Below are 15,000 nucleotides of genomic sequence, written 5' to 3' on the forward strand. Positions count from 1 at the left end.
GGGTTTTTTTTTTTCTGTCACCAAATCAACTTTCTCGACGAGAAGAAAGTTCCAGATTTCAACCGGATTAAAGGACGATTCCGGGGGGGGGGGGGGGTCCAGAAAAAGGCAACGTTCTTGAGATATGAGGTTTGTGGGGGGGGGGGGGGCTGATATGATGACTCAGACGGTGAAACCAGGCGTGGTGTAAACGGGGCGACGGTACTTTAAGCGGAGAGAGGATGCCTGGAATAAACAAACTAATCCATGACCACGGGAAAAGTAAAAACATCATCGTTATGTCACACTGTAAATAACATACAGCATCACTGCCTGTTTACATAACTGTCGTATTGCATTTATCACACAGTTAATAGTAACAATAGTAATAATAATGATCAATAAAACTTGTTTTCTGTGCATGTTTCCTCTGCGTTCGTTCCACGGGCGTTTTGTCGTTTTATTTTGAAAGTGACAAAGCAGCTTTTGGTTTTGAAACAGGTAAAAGAAGGCAGGAAGGAGCAGAGATTCTCAGTCCGAGTTTCAACAACCCCCCCACCCCCCACCCCCTTCCGATCTTAATATGGACTCTTCCGAACCCCTCGGTAGCACCACATGGACTGACCCCACAGCTCGGAGCATCGGCGGTTTCCCTCCAAAGTAAGAGTTCATATTTGCTCACGAGAGGCCGATCTTTTGCGTTGCCTTCAGGTACGGAGAGCTGACGTTGGTCTTCAGGTGAGCAAACTGCTTTCTACCTTTACTGTCTCTTGTGCTCAGTGGAAACCAGACGTTTGAGGTTCAGGTTCACTAAAGTTCGGCGAGCTTTCACAACAACAATCCTCCCACGCGGCGTCTCTGGCGTCTCCGGCGGACTACGGGAGCAGCCTGTAGCATTCCTGGCTATTTATTGGCAGAAATGTATTACAATATTCCTCACTGTGTTTCCATGAGCTTATAATCACCTGGAAAGTGTTGTCGTTAGCTTAGAATGAGCCCTTCAGTCTGCCGTGTTTCTACAGGAGCCCGGAAGGACAAACCAAACACCGGCTCCACGAGACTCTCGTGTTTCTACCTCTCTTCAGCAAAGAGAGGAAGGGGAGGAGTCGGCTGCAATCCGCCACCTCGCCACTAGATGGCACTGAAGCCGACGCACTGTCCCTTTAAGAAACCCTCCAAACGGGTTGGACGAGAAGTCCTTTACACACCGGGGAGATTGACTTGCACGTTAATACATTTTAACCGTCTTCTTTCTCATGACGAGGCTGATTTTTAAGGCATCAACCAATCACGTGTGTCCGTGCAGAGAGGACATATTCAAAACACTTCACAATAAAAGCCCCGTACTTATAGCTGTTTACCACAGGGAGCGTTTTGCTTGAGATACCTTCCAGTAATCGAGGCTATGAAGCCCTTTAGTCGATAGCATCCTGGTGGCCTTTCATTTAAAAGTTGTGCAATTATTTAAAATTCACTTTAGCTGCTGGTAGGAATTCTCTCAATGCAAAAGTTTAGCATTTTTGGTTTCTTTAATTCATCACGGTCCCCCAGTGTGTAAAGGCCCCTCAGGCCCGGTGAACCGGAGATGTTGAAGCGAGTCAGTCTTTGCAAACATCTCCTCCAGTGACCCCCCACGACCCCCCACCCCTCCAAACTGCACTTGCAGACTTCAATCAACCTTAAGTTTTTAGGGCCGTTTTTTAAAAGAAAATGTCTAAATCGGCCAAACGCTGTGCTGCTGGTTGGACGGGGGGGGGGGGGGGGGCATAATCCCTCAGTCTGCTGTCAAGAGACCAGAGAATGGGAGGGCATGGCTTGGCGTGGGGGGGTGAGGGGGGGTCATGTGTAGCAGGCACACTCTGGCTCTATTGCTACTGAAAACAGCCCTTCAGCACAACCTGAAAAACGCCTCCGCAGTGACTTAGTACCGAGTTCACAAGGTCAGTTCTTTACTTTCTACGTCAGTCTAGTGAAGCGTTTAGTAAAGAACCCTGGAGGGGGGGGGGGGGGGGGGCACGACAACGAGACAGACAGAGAGGGAGGTGGCTTGAAATATTGATCTTCAAAGCCGACTGAACAAACAAACAAACAAACAAACACACACACACACACACACACACACACTCTCTCTTGTGCGCTCTGACACTTTGTCTCACTTTAAAAACTCCTCCGACAGGAGAACTGCGTCTGAGCTCGTGTTGTTGTGCACGTTTGAACCTTTCAGCTTCATACAGTGAGAGAGCCCCCCCACACACACACACAGACACACACACACACACACACACACAGTCAAGTGTTCCAACGACTCACTTAAAAAGGCTTCGTCCGTTATTGCTAGACGCGGGTCTGTTTCGACTTCTTTTTTTGTCTCAGTGCAAAAGGAAATAAATAAGAAAACTCAAGGTGAGAGCTGGTAAATAAATAAATAAGTAGCTCGGTGGGGTTTAGTTCTTCCGAAAAGTCTACTTTCAAACTTCAAAAAAGGATTTCTGCAAAATGATAGGTTTCTTCTTCTGGAAAACTTTCAGAGTGAATCCTGAAATCGTTTAGTTTGAAACTTTTAAAATATGGACAAAGGCTCTTTGGTCAAGAGACCAAAGCAGAAGATCATTTACTCTTCAGAGGAAGCAGGGAGCAGGAAAGGAAGCAGGAAAGGAAGCGAGGCAATGAAGACGCCGTTTGGACCCTGTGGGTTGAGTCGGTGATTCGTCCAAAGGTCGTCGCTGAAGGTCAGTAGATGAACCGACGTCACATGATGTGAACGTTTGGTTCTTTAGCAAAGCGAAATTTGATTTCATTTAATAATAAATTACAATTAAAAATGATCACCAGATTCTAATTTTACATCACTGGTCATTTTTTGAACCCCTACATTTTGGCCGTGTGTTGTATTTCATGTGACAGAACATTTAAACTAAATTCTAACTAAATTCTGAATTGTAGAAGGTGCACATTTCACACTCTTTGTTGGTCACCTCCAGGAGGAAGCACCTGGTCCGCAGCTTAAAGTCAATCGACGTGTAAACGTAAAAGTGCAAAACGATAAAGTCGCTTCTCGGCTGTTTTTGTTTGTTTTTTTTGTGTCCTGACTCCGCCCCTTTACTCTCCTTCTATTGGCTGTAACCAACGAGGCCGCCTGTTGTTCTTCAACTTACTCTAAAAAGTATAAAAAACAGTAATAATCGAACCGCTATTAAAAGACTGGAGACAAGTTCTACTTTTACTACGAAAACATGTTGAAATCATGGCTGGCGTCCGTCCTCTCAGAGTCAGGAACGCCGTCGCTCATTCTGAGAGTAATGATCCCCCCCCCCCCCCTAAATGATGGGTGCGTCTGATATAGACGCCCTTGTGGCTGAGGTCAAAGGTCAGATGGAGGTCGACGGGATCTACGCTTCTGTCTTTCACGCTGAGGAAATGCAGCGTTGACTCCGCCCCCTCCTTTAAGAAAAGTGAGTCCAGGAACCCCAACACCAACATTGACAGGTAGTAGATGTCCTCCTCGTCCGTGGTACATTCAGTAAAACAAAAGAAATAAAACGGGCCCAACCCAGAAGACCAGGACCCCCATTGGTGCCCGCTATGGTACCGCCTCCTGCCGCCTCGCTTCTTCCTCGCTAGCTTCTTCCTCGCCGCCGGCCGCCTCCGCCGCCTCCGCCGCGCCGGCCAGCGCGGGGAGGGTCTCCGACGCGGCTCGCGTCACGCTGTCGTAGGACGGCGGCGAGGAGGTGGAGGACACCGTCCCCAGCGAGCTGGAGCCGTAGTTCTCCCTCATCATGGCGGCGATCAGCCCCTCCTTCTCCGGCGCCTCCTCAAACGCGCCCCCGTCCGCGCCCTCCCCCCCGGCGTGCCGAGGCGTGGTGATCTGGCGGTACAGGTAGGAGGCGGCCTTCAGCTGCCGCCGCACCAGGTGCCTGCGGAAGCACCTCTGGATGACCGCGGCCGAGACGTCCTCCTGCTTCCTCCTCAGGGTGGTCGTGATGGGCTCGTAGGAGATCTTGGAGGGGTTGGCCATCATGAACTTCTCCTCCATCTGCTGCTTGAGGGCGTCCATCTCGCCCGACTCGCCCAGCACGCGCTTGGTGAAGGCGAAGAGGATGTCCAGGCAGTGGATCTTGTCCCCGCTGACCATGGGGAGGTCCATGGTGATCAGCTTGATCTTGTTGGGCTTGCTGATGCGCAGCGGCTCCGACAGCGAGTCGGCGAAGTCGGACAGCTTGGCGTACTCGATGAACTGCGTGGCCTCCGAGTCGAACTTCTCCCAAACCTCGTAGAACATCTCGAAGTCGTCCTCGCTCAGCGGCTCGGTGCTCTCCTCCGTGGCCACGCTGAAGTTCTCCAGGATGATGGCGATGTACATGTTGACCACGATGAGGAAGGAGATGATGATGTAGGTGACGAAGAAGGTGATGCCCACCGACGGGTTCCCGCAGTTCCCCCGCACGGTGGTGCCGGTGTGCGGGACGTTGGGGTTGCACTCCTCGGGCGAGTTGTTGAGGATCGGGCTGAGCAGGCTGTCCCAGCCGGCCGAGGTGGTGATCTGGAACAAGCAGATCATGCTGTTGCCGAACGTCTCGAAGTTGAACATGTCGTCGATCCCCGCCTGCCGCTTCACGTAGGCGAAGTTGGCCATGCCGAAGATGGCGTAGATGAACATGACCAGGAAGAGGAGGAGCCCGATGTTGAAGAGGGCGGGCAGAGACATCATGAGGGCGAACAGGAGCGTCCGGATGCCTTTGGCGCCCCTGATGAGACGCAGGATCCGTCCGATGCGGGCCAATCGGATCACTCGAAACAGCGTCGGCGACACAAAGTACTTCTCGATGATGTCGGCGAGCACGATGCCTGAAACACAGGGAAGAAAAAAGTTCATCTGCAGACCTGCAGCTCAGAACCAGCTCGGCCAACGGTGAGTTGGTTCAAATATCGTCAGCTGGTTTGGATTAACAGAAAAAACAGAAACAACAGATGTTTTAATACGAGTAGCGAGTTGTTGGAAGAACAGTGATTGTCATTTTCTTGTGTACTACTCGATGGTGAAGTTTAATGTCATATCTCTGTTTTATGTTCACGACGCCCCAACAGGAAGCCTTTAATGCTTCAATCTGCTGACAAGATGAACACGACATGAAGAGGTTTTGCTGCAGGATCATTTCAGTGAAGCTCTTTGCAGTTAAATCAGCTGAAATGGACGAGCTGAAGACGTTAGTTGAGCAGCATTTTCCTTTCATTTGAGGCCGTTCCTGAGCGTTACATCATCTAAAAGCCCTCCGTTTGGACATCGCGTCGACGCGTGGCCGCCACACCTTGACGGATGGGTTCTGGGGGGCTGAATCGGCGAGTGGAACTCTGTAATTCAAGCGTCTTCTCCTTGTTACCCGGGATGATGAACTCAAAGAGCACATCGCCATCCTTCATCCATCTCCCCGCGCCGAGTTATGGGTGACGGACGGGATGAGCGGGGGGGGGAATCACCACCGCGTAGTACATCAACTGCCCCCCCCCCCCCCCCACCTGACACATGCCTCACACACACAGCTGATGTAACGGGTCAATCATGTTTGATTTGTCTCCAGGGACCGCCCTCTGGCAGCTCTGATTGCTGCCGTTACCTTCACCTCCCCCAGGCAGCCTCACGTCCGCCACACACACACACACACACACACACACACACACACACACAGACAACCCCGATGCCTCGTGGGTCCGCGCTGCCTCGGTTATGTCATGTGTGTTCCTGGCGTGCGGGGCTGTAAATGACCACACGGGACCTTGGTGCGCGGTGAACATCAAGGCCGCCCGGATGGTCATTTTGTTAACAAGGTAATTGTAAGGCACACACACACAGACACACACACACAGACACACAGACGCACACACACACTCGGCTAGATGTCTGAAACAAGGTCTGTGACACAACAACGTTTAGTTGTCTGATGTATAAACAGGTCATCGAACGCCCCTCTGATGGACATGAGGTCATGTGACCCTGGCGGAACGAGAAGTCATGTGATTGTGGTCACACGTTCGCTTCTAAGAAAGCTGCCGAGCTCACCGACGATGGAGAGGATGACGACCACGAAGTCGAAGATGTTCCAGCCCACCGTGAAGAAGTAGCATCGCAGCGCCACGATCTTCAAGAGGCACTCGAAGGTGAAGACGATGATGAAGGCCAGGTTGATGTTGTTGAGGATGCGCTCCATCCGGGGCGACTGCTCGTCCGTCTCCACCATCATGGTGATCATGTTGAAGAGGATCAGCACCATGATGATGATGTCGAAGGCCTGCTTCGCCACCAGGTCAAAGAAGAAGCCCTGCACGGCGTTCTGGGGACACATTTGTTTCATTAATTAAAGTCACTATATAAACTATACTTCAGTTTCTTTAAAGTTTCTTTATTTTAGAGACTCGCAGAACAACTGAAGCACATTGAAGAGCGGTACCAGAGGTCTGGGGATGGGCTTCTGGGGCTTCTTGGAGCCCAGTTTCTTCATGGCATTGTAATACTTCTTCTGCTCTTCCGTCATGAAGATGTCCTGTCCTCCTAAGTAAACAAACATCAACAGCGTTATTTTACACAACAACCAAATACACAACAAGTCACAAAACAGCTACAAAGAGACACAAAACAACCACAAAGAGAAACAAAACAGCTACAAAGAGCCACAAAATAACTACAAAGAGACACAAAACAACCACAAAAAGACACGAAACAGCTACAAAGTGTTATTGTGTCGTTGTGTATTGCATTTGTTTGTTTTGGACTCATCTTTCTCTTCTGCTGGTTGAAGTTGTCGATGATGACACCGATGAAGAGGTTGAGGGTGAAGAAGGAGCCGAAGATGATGAAGATGACAAAGTACAGGTACATGTAGAGGTTGATCTCCTTGATGGGCTGCTCCTCCACCTGTCAGCAACACAAACATTTGTATTACGTCCTGTTTGCTTTAAAACCTTCTCCTCATCAAACATCTTGTCTTCTGTCTCGTCCCTCTTGTCTCTTCATGTTCATCTGATCGCAAACTACGTGCACTTTAATTTCAATTTCTATCTTTGATTTCAGATGCAACCATTTAAATCTTCTTTGTTGTGTAATTCTTGAGTTTAATCTTTAATAATCAAATCCTTTATTTAACTGTTTCTTTAGAACTGGAAACGTTTCTTTGACTTACGGCTCGTGAGTCCACCGCTGCGTACATGATGTCCATCCAGCCTTTGAAGGTCGCCTTGGAAACAAAACAGACAAACAGATGATTCAATTGTGACCAGCTGTGATTAGTGATCAATATGACGATTACAATGGGGAGCATTTAATAAACTATGGAATCTAATACTCTATCTACTGCAGGTTCATAGGATGGAACGAGATGTTCTTCTTCAGGACACCAAAACTGGGTCATAGAGGATCAGGACAACGTGAGACTGGTTCATAGAGGATCACCGAAGAGAAGCTACGTTTGAGGAAGAGAGTCACAAGGCTGGACAGCAGAGGTGCAGATGTGAAGGAACAGCCCACTTTGGTCTGAGTCACTCAGGCCTGAAATCAGCCCGTCGCCATGGGTTACCACCTGTTATTATTATATGAAATTGACGGGATCGGACACTGAAGATATAATCAGTATAAATCTGTGGTACTTGTACATCGTATGGTACTTATACGACACAAAAACACACAAAATAACTACAGACACTGAGACACAGAAGAGAGCCAGATCCTTGTCAGGTGATGGCGGCTGGTTCCCAGAATGCATTTCGGTCAATGCAACTTGGTCAATACTTGTGGGATACAAACAGGAAGCAGAAGGCTTCCCAAAGACTACTTTGTGCTGATGAAGGTAGACACCATGTCGCAGCCTGCATGAAGGCTTCTTGGATCAATAACTCTTTGATGATCACTGTGAGGAATCTAATCATTCAACACTAACTGAGGACTCAGGGTTTCAGATGTCCACTGATCCAGAGCTCTTCCTGCATCATTTTGGGGGTTTTGTTTCCTTTTTGCAGCGCGGAGCTATTTGCAGACGCTAATGGAAGGGTGGCCTCCACCGACCGTTGCCACGACGACTGGCCAAACGCAGGGAGACTGCGCTCTCCAGTTTCCTCCAGCCGACAAATTCTTCACCTCTGTCCCTCCATCCCTCTCTCCTCCATCTCTCCTTCTTCTCTCTCCTTCTCCAGGACTCATTGCTGCCGTCACTAAAGGTTTGGGATCAGCTTCAAAATCACCTCTGGAAACGATGTGATTGATGCGTCCTTCGTATCGATGACTTTAGAGGGATGTTGAGGAATGTTAATGATATTTTGCGTCCGCCGAAGATCTGTCCTCTTTTCCATGGATCCCTCCGTCCTCATTATCTCTGCGTCGCTCCGTCTCCATCTTCTTTTCCATTTACAGTTTGAACATATTTTCTTACGTTTCCTCCCTCCCTCTCTCCCCCCCCCTTTCTCCCTCCGTCTCTCAGTCTCCCACCCACTTGGCTGGAGTCGCTCTAAAAATAAAAGCCTCTCAGACGCTGATTGATTGGAGGCTCTCAGGACTCCGGTGGTGGGCGACAAAGAGCCAGAGAGAGAGAGCCAGAGAGAGAAAAAGGAAGCAAAGTGATGGGGAGACGGAAAAAGGGAGAGAAAATGCGGAGGTTGAATAATTGTCGTTGTCCGTGTTGTGTTTAATGGCGGATGGTGGAGAGGCGGCGAGGAAAGAGAGACAAAGCCAGACTTGGACAAAGAGACAGAGAACGATGTGAATGGATTAACAGGGAAGCAAATTGGGTAAAAGACCCAGTGGACCTAAAGTATCAGGAGCCTGAAGTATCAGGGGCCTAAAGTATAAGGGACCTAAAGTATCAGGGGCCTAAAGTATCGGGGACCTAAAGTATCAGGGACCTAAAGAATCAGGAGCCTGAAGTATCAAAGAGCTAAAGTATCAGGAGCCTAAAGTATAAGGGACCTAAAGTATCAGGAGCCTGAAGTATAAGGAACCTGAAGTATCAGGAACCTAAAGTATCAGGGGCCTAAAGTATAAGGGACCTAAAGTATCAGGGGCCTAAAGTATCGGGGACCTAAAGTATCAGGGACCTAAAGAATCAGGAGCCTGAAGTATCAAAGAGCTAAAGTATCAGGAGCCTAAAGTATCGGGGACCTAAAGTATCAGGAGCCTGAAGTATCAAAGAGCTAAAGTATCAGGAGCCTAAAGTATCAGGAGCCTGAATGATCAGGGACCTAAAGGATCATGGACCTAAAGGATCAGGGACCTAAAGGATCATGGACCTAAAGGATCAGGGACCTAAAGGATCATGGACCTAAAGGATCAGGGACCTAAAGGATCAGCGGCCACAGCAGCAGAGGACAGAAAACAACCCTCACCACTTGCAGCAGCGCCAGGTAGCCGGCCCCCACGTTGTCGAAGTTGACCTTGACCTTGGTCCAGTAGTAGCGTGCCGTGTCGTTGAGGGCCTCGCACTCCGACTTGTTGTTGACGAGCGCCGCCTCGTGGATGTGACCCGTGCGGTTGACGCAGCGGCCGAACTTCCCGGCGAAGAGGTTGACGCCCATGATGCTGAAGATGAGCCAGAAGATGAGGCAGACCAGCAGCACGTTCATGATGGAGGGGATGGCCCCAATGAGAGCGTTCACCACCACCTGGGGGAGACAAGAGCTTCATCCTCAGGGGACAACGACTGAGCGGTGCTCCCACTGAAGTACTCATGTCTACTTTACTACATGCCCCTCCGGCCCACCTCATTACACCCACAATGCATTGCTCCCACCCAGCAGCAGTTTGTGAATTGATTACACACAGAGAAGATGAGGAAGAAGAGGAGGAGGAGGAGGAGGCGATCGTGGAAGAGTGAAGGCTCGGACTTCTTTCCCAGCATGCACCACGAGTCAGCCCCGGCTTCCTTTAAACGAACGTCTTACCCTCATGCCTTCGAACCGGGAGAGGGCCCTCAGGGGCCGCAGGGCCCGCAGGGTCCGCAGAGACTTGATGGCCGCAAAGTCTGAATAACCCAACGTGTTGGCCACCAAACTGACCAAGGAGACCTGGAGGGGACACAGGGACAGACACGGAGACAGAAGCGGGACGGTTAGCTACTGGACCACTGAAATAAATGTAAGAAAAGATGCTGATTGATGAGTACTTTTGTTGCTCTTTCGTGTGTTAACATTGGTTCTTGTGGTGTGACTATGACACAACATGTTGCTTTAAAGAGTGACCAATCAGCTCAGAGACAGGAAGTCAGATCAAAGACTTGGTTTGAGTTTGCGTTGAGACCAAAAACATGAAATTATTTGGTAATAATCCGATGTTAAAGCTGTGGTTTAGTGGCTACTAGTGACCCTTCATCAGTAGTTTGATCCTGTTGCTATCAAGATGTTATTCAACCTCATATATGATGTATATATATATATATATAGAGTGATCGATCAATGCCTCACATCGACGATGAGGAAGTCCAGCCAGCACCAGTAGTTGGTGAAGTACTTCTTGAAGCCGTACGCGAGCCACTTGAGCAACATCTCCAGGATGAAGATGTAGGTGAAGATCTTGTCTGCGTACTCCAGCACCACCTTCACCACCTTCCTCTGCTCGATGTAGATGTCCTCAAAGGCCTGCAGGGGCAGCAGGGGGGCAAAGGTCATCAATGAGGTTATTGATCGACATGAATCATAATCTTTTGGGCAAAGAAACATTAGTTCAGTAAAGTAAGACCAGTATGAAGTGAAGCAGACCAGTATGAAGTGAAGCAGACCAGTATGAAGTGAAGCAGACCAGTATGAAGTGAAGCAGACCAGTATGAAGTGAAGCAGACCAGTATGAAGCGAAGCAGACCAGTATGAAGTGTCCTACCAGCGCTCCGGAGCTCAGGAGGATCATGAAGATGATGAAGGACTCGAACCAGCTGTGCTCTACGATCTGATAACACGTCTTCCTCAATCTCCACCATCGCTGACCCAAACCCACCGAGGTGTCCACGTCACAGCACCTGAACCTGGACACGCAGACTGAGGGAGAGAGACACCCACCGGGAGGGAGAGAGGGGGGAGAGAGACACCCACCGGTTATTAATTCAAATATAAACGTAATAACTTAATGAAGAGTTAATTAAAAACGGGTGTTGATTAACAGATAATAAAACGTGGTGCTTCCTTCAGACGCCCCTTTAGATTTCTTTACATTTCATTTTAAATCGGTCAGAACTTCTCAGATGATTGCGGCGTCCCGCCTTGATTTGGGGCTCTGATTACATCGGCTTCCTGTTGCCATGGAAACTAACAGGCTTTTCTTGTCTTTCACCGCCGTGCCGGCCGAGTAATCTGATGACAACAAGCGAGTTGAAATGTGACACTCAATCAGTTATTATTAATGTGTGTGTGAACAGCTGAGACCAGCAGTCATGTGACCTAAAACTCTGACTGGACTCCAGTGATCCCAGAATGCATTCTGACTTCTAACGTCTCATTTATAGATTCAAGGGTTTGATCAAATAATTGTGTTTCTTTTTTACTATTTATATCATGAGTTGTTGTTCTGTTTGAGTTCATTGTTCTGCTTCCACACTGAGCGGGACTTTTATTTTGAAAAACAAAAACACCCCGAAAAGTTCAGTTCAGACGGAGTGCGCCTTACTCAAGGGCACAAGGGACACACACACACACGCACACACACACACACACACACACTCCCTCTCAGTCGTGTGTCGTGCATCTTCACAACATTAACCAATGAGTTGGCATTTAGGGACCAATGGGGCAGTTAATCCAACCCCACCAAAGTGTGTGTGTGTGTGTGTGTGCATGTGTGTGTGTGTGAGACTTCATCTGTGCATATTTACTTTTGCATGTGACCTATTTGTTTATCTTCCTGCACACAGGCGAATGATGTATCTCTACGTGTCAGGTTCACGTGTGTTTGTGCATAATACTGTGAGTGTGTGTGTCTGTGTGTGTGTGTGTGTGTGTGTGTGTCTTAACGAGTAATCACGTTTTCTCTTCATTTGATTAATCTATTTATGTTTTTATACGCAAAGAGTTGATTAAAATATAAAACATGTTTTATATCTTTTCAAAAAATGAATGTTTCCAGAGTGATTCATATTTTTGATGCTTCTTTAAAAACATCCAGAAAAACTATTATAAATTATTATTGTATAAAATAAAAAGCTAAACCAAATCAATAGAATATTGAGTAGAAAACAGAAAAAGTGCCAATGACGTTAAAAACACATTAACGCATTAATCATGAAGCAATAAAGGTTCTGCACAACGTAGTACTTCCATCACCTGAGTATTTCTACAGCAAGTAGTAATACTTTTAGCTACAGTTCATGTTCCTTTAAATCTTCCAGCCAATCAGGTAAAAGCAGGACACCTGAGAGCCAACCGCTGACCTCCTTCCACCCGAGAGGCGTCGCCCCGCTCGTTAGCGCCGACCTTCTCCTCCCACGCGGTGAATAATTGTCCCACCCGAGAGTGTGAGTGTCGACCGGCGGGGGGGTGAAAGGGGGGGGGGGGCTTAGTGCTCGGTGATCACAGCGTGGAGGAACACACGGAGACGCCATCCTTCATCGGCACGAAATAAAGCTCAGAGACAAAAAAGTCTTTATGCTCCTCGAGAAGACAAAGACACAGAGAGACACGCACATAGAGACACACACACAGAGAGACACACAGAGAGACACACACATAGAGACACACAGAGAGACACAGAGACACACACAGAGAGACACAGAGACACACACATAGAGACACACAGAGAGACACAGAGACACACACATAGAGACACACACATAGAACCACACAGAGACACACATAGAGACACACAGAGAGACACACATAGAGACACACAGAGACACACATAGAGACACACAGAGACACACATAGAGACACACACACATAGAGACACACAGAGAGACACACACACAGAGACACACATAGAGACACACAGAGAGACACACATAGAGACACACAGAGAGACACAGAGACACACACATAGAGACACACACATAGAGACACACAGAGACACACACATAGAGACACACAGAGAGACACACACATGGACATCATTACATGGTCCACAGCGGGACCCCCCTCCCTTTGAGAGACATTGCATCCCAGCTCCGTCCCTCTGAGGTCCCGGAGGCCGATACTGTGAAGTTGTCCGTAACCGCGGGAACAGAAGGACAGTTGTAGCGTTTATGCACAACAAAGTCCTCAGAAAGAGAACCTTTGATTGGAGGAGGGAAATGTCCTTTCAAGCCTTAAAGTGTGCCGACACACACACACACACACACACACACAGTCAGCATACTGGTAGTACTGGGGGGGGGGGGGGGGGGGCAGGTAGCTGAGTCAGGTCCTGTCCTCCATCTTCCACCTAGTATCTTGTCATCAGTGGCCTCCTTTGATGTTCTCCACCTCTTCCCAACGCTCTCTGGTGCAGAACAGCTGAGGGACCTCTCTGCTTCTCATTAAGCTCACGTGAGAGTTACAGGGCAAGCTCGCTGTGGAACCATCTGGTTCATAAAACCAGCACCATGGACAGCTCTCATTGAGAGGAACATCTAATGATCTCTGACAGGAACATCTAACTCCAGTCATCTTTGAGAGAAACCGCTTCTAACCATTTACGGATTAAAGAACTTCTACAATCCCGGTGGATTTGAAGGATTTTACGATTGGGTTCTAATGGAGGAGGAGTCATCTGACCTTGTGACCTTGAAGGTTCTCACAAGGTTTGTCTCAACGTTCCTCCGCTCCCCGAGTTCGGAACCGTGGCTTCCTTTGTGTTGAGATGTGATGTCATCAAAGTCCTCTGGATGGGCGGATCAATTACCTGTCTGTTTGATTAATACCTCACAGATCATTAAACTACGACGTCTCTGTGAGACAAATCCATCCAGAAGATGCTGAAATAACGGAGGTACCAGAAGACGCTTAATGAGGTCTTTTTAGTCACATCTGTCAATGTGGTCACTTTATTACCTTCTTTTAACTCGTATAGATTCTTTATTTGAATGTTTTAGTGTGTTTATTGTCTGTTTGTATGAACAAACACGATCACACATGCAGAAGAGGAGGGATCACGACTCTTTGATGTCCTGCTCCTAAACGGAGGAACGAGCTCTCTGATGACATCAGGACCACAGAGAGCCTTCACATCTTCAGACCAAACCTCCATAATAATAATAATAATGATGATGGCTCTTTTCTATAACAAGTTGTAAATCGGCTTATTTAATGAAATTACACTTTCTTTGTTTCCTTATGGTTGAAATGTACTTGTTGTAAGTCGCTTTGGATAAAAGCCTCAGCTAAACGACATGTGTGATGCGTGTGTGTGTGTGTGTGTGTGTGTCTGTGTGTGTGTGTGTGTACTCACAGTCGGGGAAGCAGTTGTCGGGGTCCGTGGCCTCCTCAGCCATCTCAGAGAACTCGTCCTCTTCTTCTCCGGGCTTCCTCAGGTCCACCGTGCTGCCCTCTGATAGGCTGATGACCTCCTGCTGCTGACAGACACGACCAATCAGATCCTCCACGTCAACGCCATCCACTGAGTACCAGCAGGAGTGTACTACTACCTCACAGTCCTTGTGTACTAGTACCACACAGTCCTTGTGTACTACTACCTCATAGTCCTTGTGTACTAGTACCACACAGTCCTTGTGTACTACTACCTCATAGTCCTTGTGTACTAGTACCACACAGTCCTTGTGTACTACTACATCATAGTCCTTGTGTACTAGTACCACACAGTCCTTGTGTACTACTACCTCATAGTCCTTGTGTACTAGTACCACACAGTCCTTGTGTACTAGTACCACACAGTCCTTGTGTATTAGTACCACACAGTCCTTGTGTACTAGTATCTCATAATCCTTGTTTATTAGTACCACACAGTCCTTGTGTACTAGTACCACACAGTCCTTGTGTACTAGTACCTCAAAGTCCTTGTGTACTAGTACCATTCAGGCATGTGTACTATGTGTACTAGTACATCAGAGTACACTCAGAATGAGTCACACT

The 15,000-nt window shown here is 48.1% G+C and overlaps 1 protein-coding gene across 1 annotated transcript in view; it reads right to left on the reverse strand.

Moving 5' to 3' along the window:
* Positions 1-1,984: 1,984 nt before the first annotated feature.
* Positions 1,985-15,000, reverse strand: part of LOC119198592 (sodium channel protein type 4 subunit alpha-like) — a 71,830-nt gene continuing 58,814 nt past the window's right edge. Inside the window, exons 23-32 of the mRNA XM_037455946.2 lie at positions 14,360-14,483; positions 10,829-10,983; positions 10,417-10,590; positions 9,898-10,020; positions 9,343-9,618; positions 7,152-7,205; positions 6,749-6,886; positions 6,423-6,527; positions 6,035-6,305; positions 1,985-4,824 (exon numbers count right to left, since the gene is read on the reverse strand). Of these exons, the coding sequence (XP_037311843.2) occupies positions 3,560-4,824; positions 6,035-6,305; positions 6,423-6,527; positions 6,749-6,886; positions 7,152-7,205; positions 9,343-9,618; positions 9,898-10,020; positions 10,417-10,590; positions 10,829-10,983; positions 14,360-14,483 (2,685 nt within the window). The 3' untranslated portion in view covers positions 1,985-3,559. The remainder of the gene's footprint in view (positions 4,825-6,034; positions 6,306-6,422; positions 6,528-6,748; positions 6,887-7,151; positions 7,206-9,342; positions 9,619-9,897; positions 10,021-10,416; positions 10,591-10,828; positions 10,984-14,359; positions 14,484-15,000) is intronic.

Source organism: Pungitius pungitius, chromosome 19 (assembly GCF_949316345.1).
Source record: "Pungitius pungitius chromosome 19, fPunPun2.1, whole genome shotgun sequence".
Lineage (NCBI taxonomy): Eukaryota > Metazoa > Chordata > Actinopteri > Perciformes > Gasterosteidae > Pungitius > Pungitius pungitius.